This window comes from Pipra filicauda, unplaced genomic scaffold (genome assembly GCF_003945595.2).
Source record: "Pipra filicauda isolate LSUMZ 115617 unplaced genomic scaffold, ASM394559v2 scaffold32_size4067784_pilon, whole genome shotgun sequence".
NCBI classification, from domain to species: domain Eukaryota; kingdom Metazoa; phylum Chordata; class Aves; order Passeriformes; family Pipridae; genus Pipra; species Pipra filicauda.
In genome coordinates, this window is record NW_024104454.1 from 1,272,446 (window position 1) to 1,288,157 (window position 15,712).

At 39.0% G+C, this 15,712-nt stretch overlaps 1 protein-coding gene across 1 annotated transcript; it reads left to right on the forward strand.

The window, feature by feature from the left end:
* Positions 1-2,584: 2,584 nt before the first annotated feature.
* Positions 2,585-9,122, forward strand: RAG1 (recombination activating 1). The gene is made up of 2 exons (XM_027732649.2): positions 2,585-2,633; positions 5,433-9,122. The coding sequence occupies exon 2, from the start codon at positions 5,459-5,461 to the stop codon at positions 8,567-8,569; it is 3,111 nt and encodes a 1,036-aa protein (XP_027588450.1). The 5' UTR covers positions 2,585-2,633; positions 5,433-5,458; the 3' UTR covers positions 8,570-9,122.
* Positions 9,123-15,712: the final 6,590 nt, after the last annotated feature.

Here is a 15,712-nt window from a genome sequence, read left to right on the forward strand (position 1 = left end):
AGGTCTCTCCAAATGCTAGGGAGTGAATAGTAAAAATAGGCAGGTTGATAGGAAGTCCAGGCAAAACAACTGAAGAGCTAAGCTCAGGCCCTAGCCTGCTAATATTCTCAGAGGTATATAAATGCCTCAGACATTACATCCTTCTCCCACTCTGCCTTGGCCTGGAATGATATCTATGACTTTTTTTCCACCTTATCCTGACAATCCCATTCAGATAGTTCTGGTTGGGATTTATTTCATATTAGGGTTTTGCGTGTATCAGAATCTAAGCAAGGATATGAGGGTTTGATACCTGAACTTTTTTTACTTTCTCCATGTATTGCATATTCCATACATTATTTTCTTTCTCGATACATTACTTGCTCTGGCATGAATCATTACACTAGTTAGTAGGAACTGTTGGTCTCCCATGTGGCACAAACACTCAGGACTAACCACTTCTCCAAGACATCATCTTATGGGAATTGATGGCACTATGGGCATGGACCCCGACGCTTGGGGTTCCACGTGTCTGAACCAACTTTATTGAGAACAACAGCATCTTATATGGGCAGTTCAAAAAGTAATAAAGCATCCTCAGCCAATCACATCCAAAGAGCATGTGCAATAGAGTATCAGGAACTACATTTCCCAGAGTGCCCCTCGGCAGTATTCCTGTGACACTAACCACCACAGAGAATGACTTGGAGAAGCGTGTCTAGAAAGCTACGTGGTGGAAAAGAACCCGGAGGTGCTCAACAGCCAGCTGAACATGACCCAGCAGTGTGCCCAGGAGGCCAAGAAGGCCAATGGCACCCTGGCTTGTATGAGAAATTGTGTGGCCAGCAGGGCCAGGGCAGTGATTGCCTCTCTGCAGTCAGCACTTGGGAGGTCTCACCTCAAGCCTGTGTTCAGTTTTGGGCCCCTCACCACAACAAAGATGCTGAGGTGCTGGAGCGTGTCCAGAGAAGGGCAACTGAGCTGGCGAAGGGTCTGGAGCACAATTCTGTGAGGAGCAGCTGAGAGAGCTGGGTTTTTTTAGCCTGGAGAAAAGGAAGCTCAAGGGAGACCTTACTGCTCTCTACAAATATCTTCTTTTCAAGGAGGTTGTACCAAGGTGGGGGTTGCTCTACGGAGGAAATGGCCTCACCTCAAGTTGCACCAGGGGAGGCTTAGATTGGATATTAGGACAAATTTCTTCATGAAAAGGGCTGAACAAGTGTTGGAACAGGCTGCCCAGGGAAGTGGTTGAGTCATCATAGCTGTCATCATAAAAGACATGTTGACATGGCACTTAGGGACATGATTTAGTGGTGGACTTGGTAGTGTTAGGTTTGCAGTTGAACTTGATGATCTTAAGGGTCTTTTCCAGCCTAAAAGATTCTATGATTCTAAAAATTGAAAGCGTTGTAACATCAGAGTGGATAATAGAGTGGGAATCCTCTCATCTCTTTTAGATATAGCAAATGTCAAATAGTACAACTTTTGCTGATTTTTCTTCTGGCTGACATCAGATGCTTTTGGGTAGGAGGCACACTAACTGGGAGATCCTGACCCGCAATCAAAGCCCAATGGCCTGCCTCAGCCAACTTCTCAGGGAAGAGAGTGCAAGTCAAAAATGGGTTTGAGTCCTGCAGGATCACAGAGTCTCCCGAGAAAGAAAAATGCTTGGGTGTTTATGTAGTTATGCAACTATTGCAAATTCCTACTTCTGGAGTGTGAACTTATGTTCACATTTGAAAGGACTTGATGGATCACTAGAATTTTCACACAATTTTATGTGTGGAGACTGAAAACTTTCAGGGTGCTTTGTATGAAAAAATTTGGTTTCTTTCCACTTTGAGTCAGTTTTTAAGACTGTGGAAACTAAGCCTGAGTCTTCTTGGGCTTCTCCAGGAAAGACCCTCTACTGGCCACTGTTTGTAGCTATGTATGGCCTATACCTGGTTAAGTATCTAACAGTTACTCAATATATATATAGCTAACTTCCATATTATTGATTTGTCCTCCCCGCCCAGGGCCTTCAAGGCCCCAGACATACACCACCAAAGAGGCGATATCCATGAAAATTAAATACTGGTATCAGAAGAAACACATTTTGTGATCCCTGTTGTCAATTCACCCTTGGCTTGGCTGCTGTTGACCTGAGGAAGTGGGACATTGATCTTCAATGAAATAGCTTTGATGTGCAACACCAGTGTGGCCAGAGACTAGGTTCTGCTCTCTAAGAGTTAACAGTGAAGAAATCAGCTATGAAACTATAAAGAAGAAAGCCAAATGCAAATCTTTGTGTTAAAAAACGGTGCAGGTGCTCCTCAGAGAGAGTCTGCATACTTATCTCAGACCTCAGGAGTCTCACACAAGACGACCTTGTTTATGTGAATTTTGTGGTTAAGCCTCATAAATTGCCAGGTGCCACCTGGATTTGAGAGTTCTGTATTGTGTTTAGTTCAAGTAACCTGTGGTTAGTACCAGGGTCATACTGGGGGCTCAGAGGGACAGGGATAAGTGAGATAAACAGCACTACGTTGTCTTTAAAAAGCAGAGGAAACACAGAAAGAGTGAGAGCATGCATGAGAGAGCAAACAAGCTTGACATTTGGAACAAACTGGGCAGACATAGCAGCAGCTCTACAAACTGACAGCAAGCTGAAGGTAGGCTAGTAGTATTAATGACAGCATCCCCGATGCTTGTAGGACATCCTAGTGTTGGTTCCTTTTCCTGGTGTAATGTGCAGATCAAGATTTTATTTTATACATGCTTTGTCACTTTGGAGGTTGTTCTGTTCATTTTGGAGAGACTTTCTATAAAGCAAGGTCTTCCTTGATGTGAACAAAAGTGTTGCAAACTTGCTTGTCTTCAGAAGTGTATGAAATACTGTGATCTGGGGAGAAAAGGGATTTCTTTTCCCTTTTCAAGATAAAAGGAGGCAATACTGAACACAGCTGTTTGACTTGATTAAATAACCGTGGCAGGAGATTCATGCCTGGGGTTCCCTCCATAAGAATCTGAGTGCGGTAGGCAGTGAGAAAAAAGATGTGACCCTCAACTAGAATAACAGAACACAGGCAAATTTAGCATAAGTAGCATGAGTAGCAGGAAATATTCCTAGCACTGGAAATATTTCTAGCTCTCCTAAGGGAGCTGCTGAATTCACCATTGCCTGGGAGCCAGGCAATTCAAAGTGTTTGATGAGTAGCCTGTTGTCAACAATTAACTACTGCAGAAGGTGAAGATCACATGACCTGAGAGGGCTTCTTTGTCATTCATTTCTTCCAGAACATGTTCAATGAAAGAGAGAAAAAAAAGAATGTTTAAACTTTTCCTTAGCAGGAGTAAACCCTGTCTGATTCTTTTGAGCTGGTGATTAATAACAAGGGTCAGGTCATGGGTTTGGATATGAGTATGGCACTACAGTGGCACTTACTCAAAGAGTTAGAAGAGTAAGAAAGTATTAAATATTTTGCTCTAAATGTGCTGGCTGTTTCTTTACGATGACTTAGATACCACCCAGAAGAGGAATTGCTCGTGATTTAAGAGATTCTGAAGGTGCTGTTGTGGATGGTGAAATTACACAAAATTGCATAGGGTGCTATGTAGAATAAAAGGATCTGTGAACAGTATAGGGCAACCAGCTATTCAATTACTCTGCAAGTGGTAGGAACACAGAACTATTCAGGGGCAAATGGCTTGCTGCTCAGTGGATAAATTTGACCAAGTCAGTCACAGGATGCAGCCAAGACAGTGAGGCAGTAGTAATGCTCTGAATACATCTGTGCACAGCTGCACATCACAGAACTACGAACGGCAGAATACAAGCAAGCATGTTACTGGGCTGGATTGGTGGTGGACAGCAGGGGACTGCAGTGCAGACAGAGATATTTAGTAGCACAGGCAGCTGGACGGAACAATGTGTGCAGATGGGGGCAGTCGTATGGGCAGCTTGTTCTCAGTGGGATGGAATGAAGAGAAGCTGGGAAGAAAACAGACCTAAATTTTAGTTGCCAAGACCTAATGAAAGATTTTGAAGTAAATCTCAGCTCTTCAGGAAAGAGCTAAGCATACTGATATGTCATTCTGGATGTGGAACTTAATTAATTCATGCAGTCCCTTTCCCAATGGACTCTGAAAGGCTGTGCTGAAATGATGCTTTATCAAAAGGTTATAAATGAAATAATCTCAGAAACACCCTGGGCATCATCACTTTGGACCACGACTTGGATGTATTTCTTTATGAAGGACGCTTCCTGAAAAGACACTGAACTAAGGTTTCTAGCAAGTTATGTGGATTCCTAAGTGATGATATAATCTGTTAAAGCAACCACAGCCATACCCATGTGATTTCTAGTTCTAGTACATTGTCTTAATATGCAGTTTTCCTCATTTTTATTACACCAATTGGATCAGTAAAAACAAAATAAATCAGAAAACATAATTGAATTTTCTCTATACTGTTTGTTTACTTTGTGCACTTTTCACAGCCAGGTAATGAAAAATACGTTAGTCACTCTTGTTGTTGTTTCTACATGATTTGATTTTCTGAGGCTGCAGTAGCCAAAAGTTTCAGTGTTTGAGGTGAAAGTCTGGTATTTACTTTTATACACCATATTTCCATGGAAACCCATTGATACTACTTTTGGTTGCACCTCTATGAAAGCTAAAATTGGGGTCAAATTTAAACAGACATTTTCAGCTTTCCAGTACCAGTAATCCTTACAGAGAGAGTTCTCAGCAGGGTACTTAAACAGATGAGTAGTGTACAATCTATAAATATTTTCCCTACATCAAATTGCACACAGTATACATTTCCATATCTCCTTTAGAGTTCAGGGAACTGTAGTGCTTTGCAGCAATAGATGATACTCTCTTCCTGCTTTAATGGAGCTACTCACATTCATTAAGCACAGGCTAAAGGACCTTACAAAACTGGAGCCTTAATAAAGTATACACTGGGATTGAGTAGTATGTGCTGCCCATGTGGAATGGCATGTATTAGACACTTCAGACCAGATTCAGAACAAGTAGTGTGAGAGGAATGGTCTTGCTGATTTAGATAATATAGCACGAGACAGACAATATTGTACCTTTCAGACACCAATGGAGTTCAGTTTCACATAAAAAAATCATCAACTTTCAGAATTTAATTCTGTTGTCTGTAATAGCTTTACTTACGGTAAGTTCGGTCAGGCATAAGAAGGAAGGGGGCAGATTTGGATATTTATACCAGATTGGTGATCTAATGCATCAGGATCCAAGTCAAAATGCAACTGGGTACTTATCTGAGATATTGAATGGTCAACATTGTTGGAGCCTCTCAGTTCAGTAGGTATCTTGGATGAGTAACTCACTTTCAAAGCATTTCTCAGGTAAAGTGATTAGAACTGTTCTATTAAAACCCATAGCATTATTGTTAATTTGGAAAATAAGCTAACCTACATCTTTCTATTTCTCAGGTGATCTGGTTTCTGTCAGACTGAAGATGTCAGTAGCATCCCAAATGGGCCTACCTGAAGAAATTCAGCATCCATATACAAAATTTTCTGAATGGAAATTCAAGCTCTTTAAAGTGCGATCATCTGAAAAAACGCCCTCTGATGACAGGCAGCACATAAACAAAGATCAGGCAGAAGGTATTGCTTCTTCAAACAAAGAAATCATGCTGCATAAAGATGAAGCAGTGTCAAGAGAAAAAAAGATGGAGTTAATGACCAATAGGCAGGCACTTGAGAAAGAGGCCCATGACATGAAAACACAAGACAATAGAGCTCATCAGAACAATCTGAAGCAACTTTGTCGCATCTGTGGAGTTTCATTTAAAACTGATTGCTACAAGAGAACTCATCCAGTGCATGGGCCAGTGGATGATGAAACTCTGTGTCTTCTGAGAAAGAAAGAAAAAAAAGCAACCTCTTGGCCAGATCTTATTGCTAAGGTTTTCAAGATTGATGTGCGAGGGGATGTTGATACTATCCATCCCACTCGGTTTTGTCACAACTGTTGGAGTATTATCCATAGAAAATACAGTAATACCCTATGTGAAGTATATTTTCCTAGGAACAGCACGATGGAGTGGCAACCTCACTCCCCAAACTGTGATGTATGCCATACTACCAGTCGAGGGGTCAAGAGAAAAAGCCAGACATCAAGTGTACAACAAGGCAAACGTGTGAAGACCATTGTGGAACGTACTCGACTAAACAGAGGCGTAAAGAACCAGGCACAGTTAAACAACAAAAATTTAATGAAAGAGATTGTCAATTGCAAGAATATACATCTCAGCACCAAGCTGCTTGCAGTTGATTACCCAGTAGATTTCATTAAATCAATTTCTTGCCAGATTTGTGAGCATATTTTGGCAGATCCAGTGGAAACAACATGCAGACACTTGTTTTGCAGAACTTGCATCCTTAAATGTATCAAGGTTATGGGCAGCTATTGCCCCTCCTGCTGGTATCCTTGCTTCCCTACTGATCTGGTAACCCCAGTGAAATCCTTCCTGAACATCCTTGATAGCCTGGGTATAAGATGCCCTGTAAAGGAATGTGATGAAGAGATTTTGCATGGAAAATATGGCCAACACCTCTCCAACCACAAGGAGATGAAAGATAGAGAGCTCTATAGCTACATAAATAAAGGTGGCCGACCAAGGCAGCATCTCCTATCTCTGACAAGGAGAGCTCAGAAACATCGTCTAAGGGAACTGAAACGTCAAGTCAAGGCTTTTGCTGAGAAAGAAGAGGGTGGTGATATAAAGGCTGTATGCATGACTTTGTTCCTTCTAGCTTTAAGAGCAAAAAATGAACACAGACAAGCAGATGAATTGGAGGCTATAATGCAAGGGAGGGGATCTGGACTTCATCCTGCTGTCTGTCTGGCAATCCGAGTCAACACGTTTCTCAGCTGTAGCCAGTACCATAAAATGTATAGAACTGTAAAAGCTGTCACTGGGAGGCAGATCTTCCAGCCCTTGCATGCTCTTCGCACTGCTGAGAAAACCCTCCTACCAGGTTATCACCCATTTGAATGGAAACCCCCCTTGAAAAATGTATCCACTAATACAGAGGTAGGAATTATAGATGGTCTATCAGGATTGCCACTCTCAGTTGATGACTACCCAGTAGACACAATTGCAAAGAGATTTCGATATGATGCAGCGTTGGTTTGTGCCTTAAAGGACATGGAGGAGGAGATCTTGGAAGGCATGAAAGCAAAATATCTGGACGACTATTTGAATGGTCCCTTCACTGTGGTAATAAAAGAGTCCTGTGATGGAATGGGAGATGTCAGTGAGAAGCATGGAAGCGGACCTGCTGTCCCAGAGAAGGCTGTTCGCTTTTCTTTCACAGTTATGAACATTGCTATAGCACATGGGAATGAAAGCAAGAGGATCTTTGAGGAAGTAAAGCCAAACTCAGAGTTGTGTTGCAAGCCCTTGTGCCTTATGCTGGCTGACGAATCAGATCATGAAACTCTAACGGCAATCCTGAGCCCCCTCATAGCAGAAAGAGAGGCTATGAAAAACAGTGAACTGCTGCTTGAAATGGGAGGCATCCTGAGAACATTCAGATTTGTCTTTAGGGGTACAGGATATGATGAGAAACTTGTGCGGGAAGTGGAAGGGCTGGAGGCCTCAGGTTCCACTTACATTTGTACCCTGTGTGATGCAACCCGCTTGGAGGCATCCCAGAATTTGGTCTTCCACTCCATAACCAGGAACCATGCTGAAAATCTGGAGCGATATGAAATATGGAGGTCCAACCCATATCACGAATCTGTTGATGAGCTCCGTGACAGAGTGAAAGGTGTTTCAGCCAAACCTTTTATTGAGACCGTTCCCTCCATAGATGCATTGCACTGTGACATTGGCAATGCAACAGAATTCTACAGGATTTTCCAGATGGAGATTGGTGAACTTTACAAGAATCCTGATGTGTCTAAAGAGGAGAGGAAGAGGTGGCAGTTGACTCTTGACAAACACCTCAGGAAGAAGATGAACTTGAAGCCTATGATGAAGATGAGTGGAAATTTTGCTAGAAAGCTCATGTCCAAAGAGGCAGTAGAGGCAGTATGTGAATTAATAAAGTGTGAGGAAAGGCATGAAGCCCTAAAAGAACTAATGGACCTCTATCTGAAGATGAAGCCAGTGTGGCGATCCTCATGTCCTGCCAAGGAGTGCCCAGAACTGCTGTGCCAGTATAGCTACAATTCACAGCGTTTTGCTGAGCTCTTATCTACAAAGTTCAAGTACAGATATGAAGGCAAGATTACAAATTATTTCCACAAAACACTTGCTCATGTTCCTGAAATCATTGAAAGAGATGGATCCATAGGGGCCTGGGCAAGTGAAGGAAATGAGTCTGGAAACAAACTGTTTAGGAGGTTCCGAAAAATGAATGCCAGGCAGTCCAAATTCTATGAGATGGAGGATGTCTTGAAGCATCACTGGCTATATACCTCTAAGTACCTCCAGAAGTTCATGAATGCTCATAAAACATTAAAAAGCCAGAGCTTCACCATTGATTCAGAGGATAGTTTAGGTGACTCCTTGCCAGTGGAGGTCTTGGGAAAAAATGATTCAGCAGTACTCTAAATGTAAACCACCTTTGGTGTTGGGTTTGTAATGATGTCTTTCTGCAAGGAAGCAGATTCTTTTTCAGATCTGCAGAGGTACAGGGAAGTCTGAAATGATAATTTTTACACTCCCTATCAAAGGTGCTGAGAGGAGTTTAATAAACGCCATGCCTGTTGGGAGTTTCCAAGAGACAATGCGCTGGTGCATTTACTAGTTGTTAAATGACATGAAAGCAGAAACAAATTGCAAAGAAGGGTCTCTGTTTTGTTTTGGTCTTGGAGTGTTGTTTCTAAGTGATAAAATCAAAGTAAACAAGATTTTATAGAGAGTATTATTTTGGAAGGAATACGATTCTGGAGAGTTAAGACAGTTGCTGAAAAAGGGAGCATGGCTGTTTGTTCTGTTTTAATTTTTAGAACTATTTTACTATTTACTTTTCAAGAGGGTTTGATTATTTTATTGATGGTTCTTTGGTTTTTATAAGTAAGGATTCATCAGTAAGACACTTGGATAATTGATTTGGCATAAAGTTCAGTTATTTTTGTATAAAATACTGACTAAAGATGCAAACTTTGATCTCACATATTCTAAAAATATTATTTAACATATATATTGTAGTACTGCTTAGGAGCAGATGGTGATATCGCCATGCTAATTTACTATATGAAGATATAGGAAAGGTAGCTGAAGTTTTTAAAATATATTTTTATCATAACCTCTTTACTCTAAAATGCAAACTTGTTCTCCTAAGTCAGGATTTACAGTGCCTTGTGGTTATCTCATTATACAAAGCACATTCAAGCTCTACTGTGTAGCTTACTGCTTCATGAGCATTTTAGATTTCTGTGGTTACTTCAGTATATAGTACAATTTGTATTAGTATAGTTATATTGAATGAATTCCTGGCCTCACTGAAGTCACCAGTAAATCATCATTAATACCAGCAGGCCCACAGTTTCACCACGTGACTTTAGTCACAGCAGTCCCATTTGTCAGAAGATGTTTATTACTTTGATAAGATAGATGACAGTAGGATATTTCACTGACTGCTGCTGATGTACTCCAACTGTATCTGACACGGAGCTTTTTCACACCTGGGATATAACACACTCACAGCCTCATTTTCCAAATATGTGAAAGCGGAATTATATCTATTTACCTCAAAGATAGTTGCATTCATGACTAGTTAAAAAGTAATGAACTGTCTTGAAATTTCTGCATAACATATTTTACACTATTACTCAGTGTTTAGTTGGTATTTATCTCTCTGAAGTGATATTTAGTATATTCATATACTAAAATTATATGACTTTAATTCAATTACATATTCATGAAACATACTCAAGTACCTCAGATGCCCCAAAATCATCTGGCCTTTCAGATTTGCATCTGTAGCTAAGATATTATTCTGATTGGAGTAATATTTCTGAAACAAGATTAAATGCGGAAACAATCAAAGTGTGGATCTAAAAGAATCTACCTTTTTTTTTTTATTTTGATGTGGCAGAAGTTGGTTTCTGAGTGTAAGTGAACAACAAACTTAAAAGAATTAATGGTCTGAGGTTTGTTTCACAGTAAATTTTCTTTGAGGGTCTGGCATTTACCATTTATGGACAATGAAAAATAGAGTTAAGTGTTAGTAATTAATACAAATATTAGTGTTATGCCTTTCTTTTGGTTTTTATTAATTAAAATAATATTTTACAAGTATTCTGTAATTTAGGATTTTGGTTTAACATGGTTTCTTTAAACATAGTATAAATGTCAAAACTTGCAGTTGGAAATAATGCCTTCTTTCTTAGCAGTCATAAGGACTACAACATCTTTTGTATGGTGTACCCTGTATATCTGTATATCTGTACTTACTGACTGTTCATTTCTAGATTAATTTTTTTTTAAAGTTTCTTTGAAAACAAATATTTCTCATATAGCATAACAACTAGTTTTATGTAAGTATCATTCTTTACCAATAAATGTAGATCACAAATACATCTGTTTCCCATGGAGTATAAATATGAAGAAGAAAGAAAATGTCTTAGCAGTAAATGCAGATACAGTTTTCATTTTTGGTCAACATATATTTCATTATAAGATAGTTGCACACTTTTCTTTTTTCTCTTTATGTGTATTTGGGACAACTGTATTACCTTATGTTTTATCCTTGACTTTGCTTGAATAAATTAGGGGTTTGTTTAACAATCTCAACTCATTTCATGGTGATTTTCACTCCATTTAAGTGGTGTATATAATTTTTGTTGCCTTTTGCATAGGAATGAATTTCACCCCCATGTAATCCAAACTTGTCCATTACAATGAATATGTATTGTGGAATGACAGACCAGACTTTGTTAATTTTGCACATGTAATTTCAGTGACTCTGTTAACATTTTCAAATTCCAAATTCAATTTAACAGGCTGCTGATGTAACAGCAAGTGATTTGTCTCACTATCTTCAAAAGGGTTGAATAAGTTTTATCCTTACATGTATGATTTCTTAAGACAAGCCTTATATCCTGGGGTAACTCATCAGACTGAACAAAACCTGGATGGGGATAGAGAAATGCAGTGGGACGCGAAAGTATTCTTTTGTGAAATATTATTAAGCCATAAAGACACATTTCACATTCTACCAGCTCTGGGCAGGATAGCTGACACAGAGAAGTACTACTATTTTTTTTTTCTTTTCTGTTTTTTTAGATTTGAGTCTAGTTTAATCTTCTATTTCCCCATTGTTGACATCTTCTGTAAATCAGTTGAGAATTTTGAGCTCATTAGAACAAACAGTACTGAAAGGGTAGGTACCTTCAAGTACAAGCTTTTGTAAACAGAGCTAAAATAACAATGCTGCATGCACTGAGCCATGCATCGGAGGGCAAACAAATCCTGACTGCAGACAGGTGCATCATTTGGTTATGCAGCCTATTGTTAAGCTTTCTGATTTTGAAGAGGCTTTAGAAATATGGAGACACTTCTATTCATGGTATTCTTTCAAACTTCCACATTTTCTTTTTTACATTAATAATTGGTACAAATCCTTCAGTAATTCATGGTAAATAATTACCGTCTTGTTATGAAATTGTATTGGCTGTAGTTTTTATACAATCACATTATGTTTCTTGTTTTGTTTTATTCGAGGGCTTTGTATTGTGAATTGTCATGTTATGAAATGATGTGAACTATGTTAGAAGCCATGATCTTTGTATCATATTTTTTTTCTCACAGGAATAATTCTATTGCCTTAAAGCAAATCAACTTTGACTTTTAGTCAGGTAGTTCAGAAACAAACTCTAGATATTTACAGCATCCTAATTTCTGATTACATTGAGTTCTTTGTTTTGTCTCACTGATGGTTCCATAATTTTACTTTTTCTTAATGTATTACAGTTTCCTAATTAATTTCCTAATTCAGTTTAAAATAAAGGTCTTATAAATATTTACGCTTCTGACTTCTGATTTCTTAACAGTTTTTCAATGATGCACATAATTTCATGGTACTAGTCTTGCTTTTCATTCAAATTCTGGATGTTTTTCATAGTTAGGCTGTTCTAATACCCAGAGGTAGCTATGATTCCAGCCCTGTTCTGGAATTCACTAAATTAACACAAATGAAGATTCCTCTGTGAGTCTCAGCAGTACTTTCAGCACCCTTCCTCACAGGCAACTGTGTGACAGAAAAATAAACTGATATAAACCCAGTTTTATTTAGTCTGTAAATGGCTTTTTCTTCATTTAAAAATACCATCCCAGATTTTATCTAAAATCAGCCTTGCACTGTTATCTACATGATGAAACATTAAGTCTCTTTACTGGTTTCTGTGCATCCTTTGCATCAAATTTTGACTCCTTGTCAGAGACCGAACTGTAAAGATTAGTTCCAATCTACCTTTCAGTTCATTATTTGAAGTTAACCTTTATTCTACTTCAGAAAAATCTTTCTTTCTTCCTTACAATGATATTTCTGGGTTAAAAGATTTATGTAAACAAACTGGTTTGGATGGAACTAATGATGAGCAAATTAAGCTACCTGATTTCCTTGTGTAATCAGATAATTAGACATCTCATATCTGCACTTTATATCACCAACATATTTTTTTCATCTGACCTCAAATAAAAAAAATGTTGGATGGAAAAAACCAGAACAAAAAAAAAAAACAAGCCTGAGAGAGTTTTCTGGTAATGATTTAACTCCGTTACTCCTAAATCTGTAACAACTGACTGAATTTTCCTTTCCATGTATTCCTGTTGGGATCAGATGAAGAATAATGAGGCCTGTCCCTGCTCTTCTTCAGAGTAGTGTTTTAGAGGACTGAATATGGTATAATTTTCCAACAGCTGACCAGCTGCAACTCTGTTTCCTTAAGTGTTTAGGGAGCTTTTCTACTTTTGCATCAAGCTTAATATTGTTCATGATCCAAAAAGACATATTAGGAAGGATTTATTTAGCACCTTTTCTAGCAGCATCAGGAGAGAGGTCAAGAGGTGTGTTTTCAATGCCCAGCTCTTCCTCTGGAGATGGGCACTCTGAGCAAGTGGACAAGGAAATATCTGCACATCTGTGGCAGTGGCCAGTGCCCTGTTTTTCCTGTGTATGTATATGGATATGGATATGTGTATAGAAACCAGAAAGTTTATAAGGTTATTGCCTTGCTTTTTTCAAATTAAAAATGGGCTCTGGTGTCACAGTTTTCGAAGTAGAGACAACAATTGGAGTTTGATTTTCAGAGGCTCAAGGCTTTCCCAAAAGTTCAGTCTTGTTTGAAACGGAATAGAATAGGAAATCAAATATGGAGGGAGGTATAGCCACCAATCATTAAAAAAAAAAGAAGTAAGGCAATCCTTTTGTCTTTAATACATAGGGTCTAGGAGTAAATAACTTTACAGATTCAATTTCAATCTGAATTCAATATTTTCCTTTTGCTTTAGGCTCCCAGTTGCATTATTTTCACTCATTCCAATGGTCTATTGGTACAATGAGTCACTCTGAACTATGACACATGCTTTAGTGCTACCACTAAAGTTTGTGCTGTGCCTTTGCTGTACATTAATCAGGTACTTCAAGGTCCAAGCACCTTTAATACTAGTAAAATCCATATACTATTCTCATAAAAGCTGATAATAGCAGTACAGTATTACTAAAATCTATCTGGGAACCATGATGCTGTACATTGTGGTTACAAAACACACAGGTCAGTTGAATGCAGATACAATAGAGATTTATTTCTGCACTCAAATCTACTTCATTTTATCTGCTAATTCTAACCTGCCTGAGCAAGAAACATCTTGTATTGATTAGCTGGTTTTGAAGACAATGAATGCTTTTAAAGTACATGACTCAGTAAATTAAGTACTTTCTGCAGTCTTGAATGCTATGTCAAGTGTCTTCTTTACAGGCTGAAGTTCATATATCTCTTTATGTTCGAGTGCTTTCAAGTGTTTTATATTTTACTTACAACTTCCTCTTTCTGCAGTAACTACAGTCTCTGAGCTGTGATTTAATGCTGTTTGTACAGCCCTTCACTGTGAGGCTGGGACATGGTTTAGCCAAGCAATTTCTCCCTCCTACTCAAATAAACCACACATTTTAAGAAAGCACAGCTCAAATATATAATACACTAATGTTATGGGCCCAATGAGGTATAACATAAAGTCTGAGTGAGAGTTGTTCTTTCATAGCCACAGTGTTAAAGTAAAGAACAATAACTCAGGTAACAACTGAAAGGGGCTGCAATGTGTGCTTGTGCATGCCACATGCTGAGTGTACCTGCTCTCAGCTCCCAGGGGCTCAAGGAGTCACTGAAGCTGCACGAGGCAGTTCCGGAAATTCAGAGTAGCTCCCAACACACTGCAACCACAACACCAGTGCCCGAGTCACCAGGCTTTATCTCAGGCTGAATGTCACTTCTGCTAAGGCAGTGTCAAGCTTTACCTCAAGAAAATGTTTCCATCCTTTCGTCTGCACTAGCAGACAAATTTGTCACACAACGTGCTGTCTGTGGAATTTGAGATAATGACAGTAACTGGGAGAAATAACAGGCAAAAACTCAGACTGGATATTGCCCAGGAGTTCAGTAACTGTAAGGAGTCCTGTTATTGTAAAATGGCAAAGTGATAAGGGGTGGAGTTTTGTTGTGGGAGTATATTGTCACTCTTTGTTGATGTTGTGATGATGTGGATTTTTTTTGTTTTGTTGATGTAAATAAGTCCATGATGAACATGCATGACAATTCAGCTCACTAACACCTCTGACTAACCTACAAAAGGGGATGTTGCCAAACATCATTGGTTTGAAGGGACTTTACATGGGCATGATATTAATTTCCTCCTTGGAAAAACATATAGCACTATATACTCTGAGCTTATGTAAAGTAGCATGACAAAGGAAATGGGAAGTTGGCATTGAAATCTATGAATTAATACTCATATCAAAATGTTGAGAAGGGAATCAGGGTGATATACTTCCCATTTACAAGCTCAATCCAAACTATCACCTCCCTCAGCTCATGAAAAGGTTGGAAATGGAAATTTTGTACAGTTGCCCTTTACTTTTCTTTGCTGTTGACTGGAGTTGGTAAGGTTTTAAGGGGAGTACTGTGGATATACATCCGCGTTGATAGGAACACTGTGCTACACAGGCTGCTTTGTAAAGGAGTGGCTGCTCAGGGTCTGCACATAGTGATCAAGTACCTGACAGCTGCTGCTGCTCCTGTTTTTCTTTTTTATTCAGGGATCCAGCATGAGAGTTGGACTGTGAATACTGTGCTATTATTGTTGGCTCACAAATGTTGAGCTGATGGTATTGATTTTCTGAAAAGATGTTTGGAGCAGTAATAAAAATAAAAGTCAAGAATGATGAGGCTTTACAAATAGCCAATAAAAGAATCCACAAAAAAACTTATTAAACTCTTGGGCTATTCAACCTTGACAATGTCCTTTTCAATCTGAATTTAATCTTCTCCTCATGCTTTGAACAGCCAACAGCATTTGTTTCTACGTTCACAATGCTCCACTGGCCCAAAGGATCACTTTCAGCTACAGCTTGCACTTCTAAGCTTTCACACTCTACGGAGTTTACTCTGGGAAAGCAGAGAGGGAAATGGGTAGTGTAGGACCTGAGTAAATGATAAAGGAAGGAACTACTTCTAAAGTCGGTGGGAGTTCACA

What these genes read in the sequence shown, in the direction of transcription:
- RAG1 (XM_027732649.2), top strand. Translation starts at nt 5,459, where the DNA reads ATGTCAGTAGCATCCCAAATGGGCCTACCTGAAGAAATTCAGCATCCA.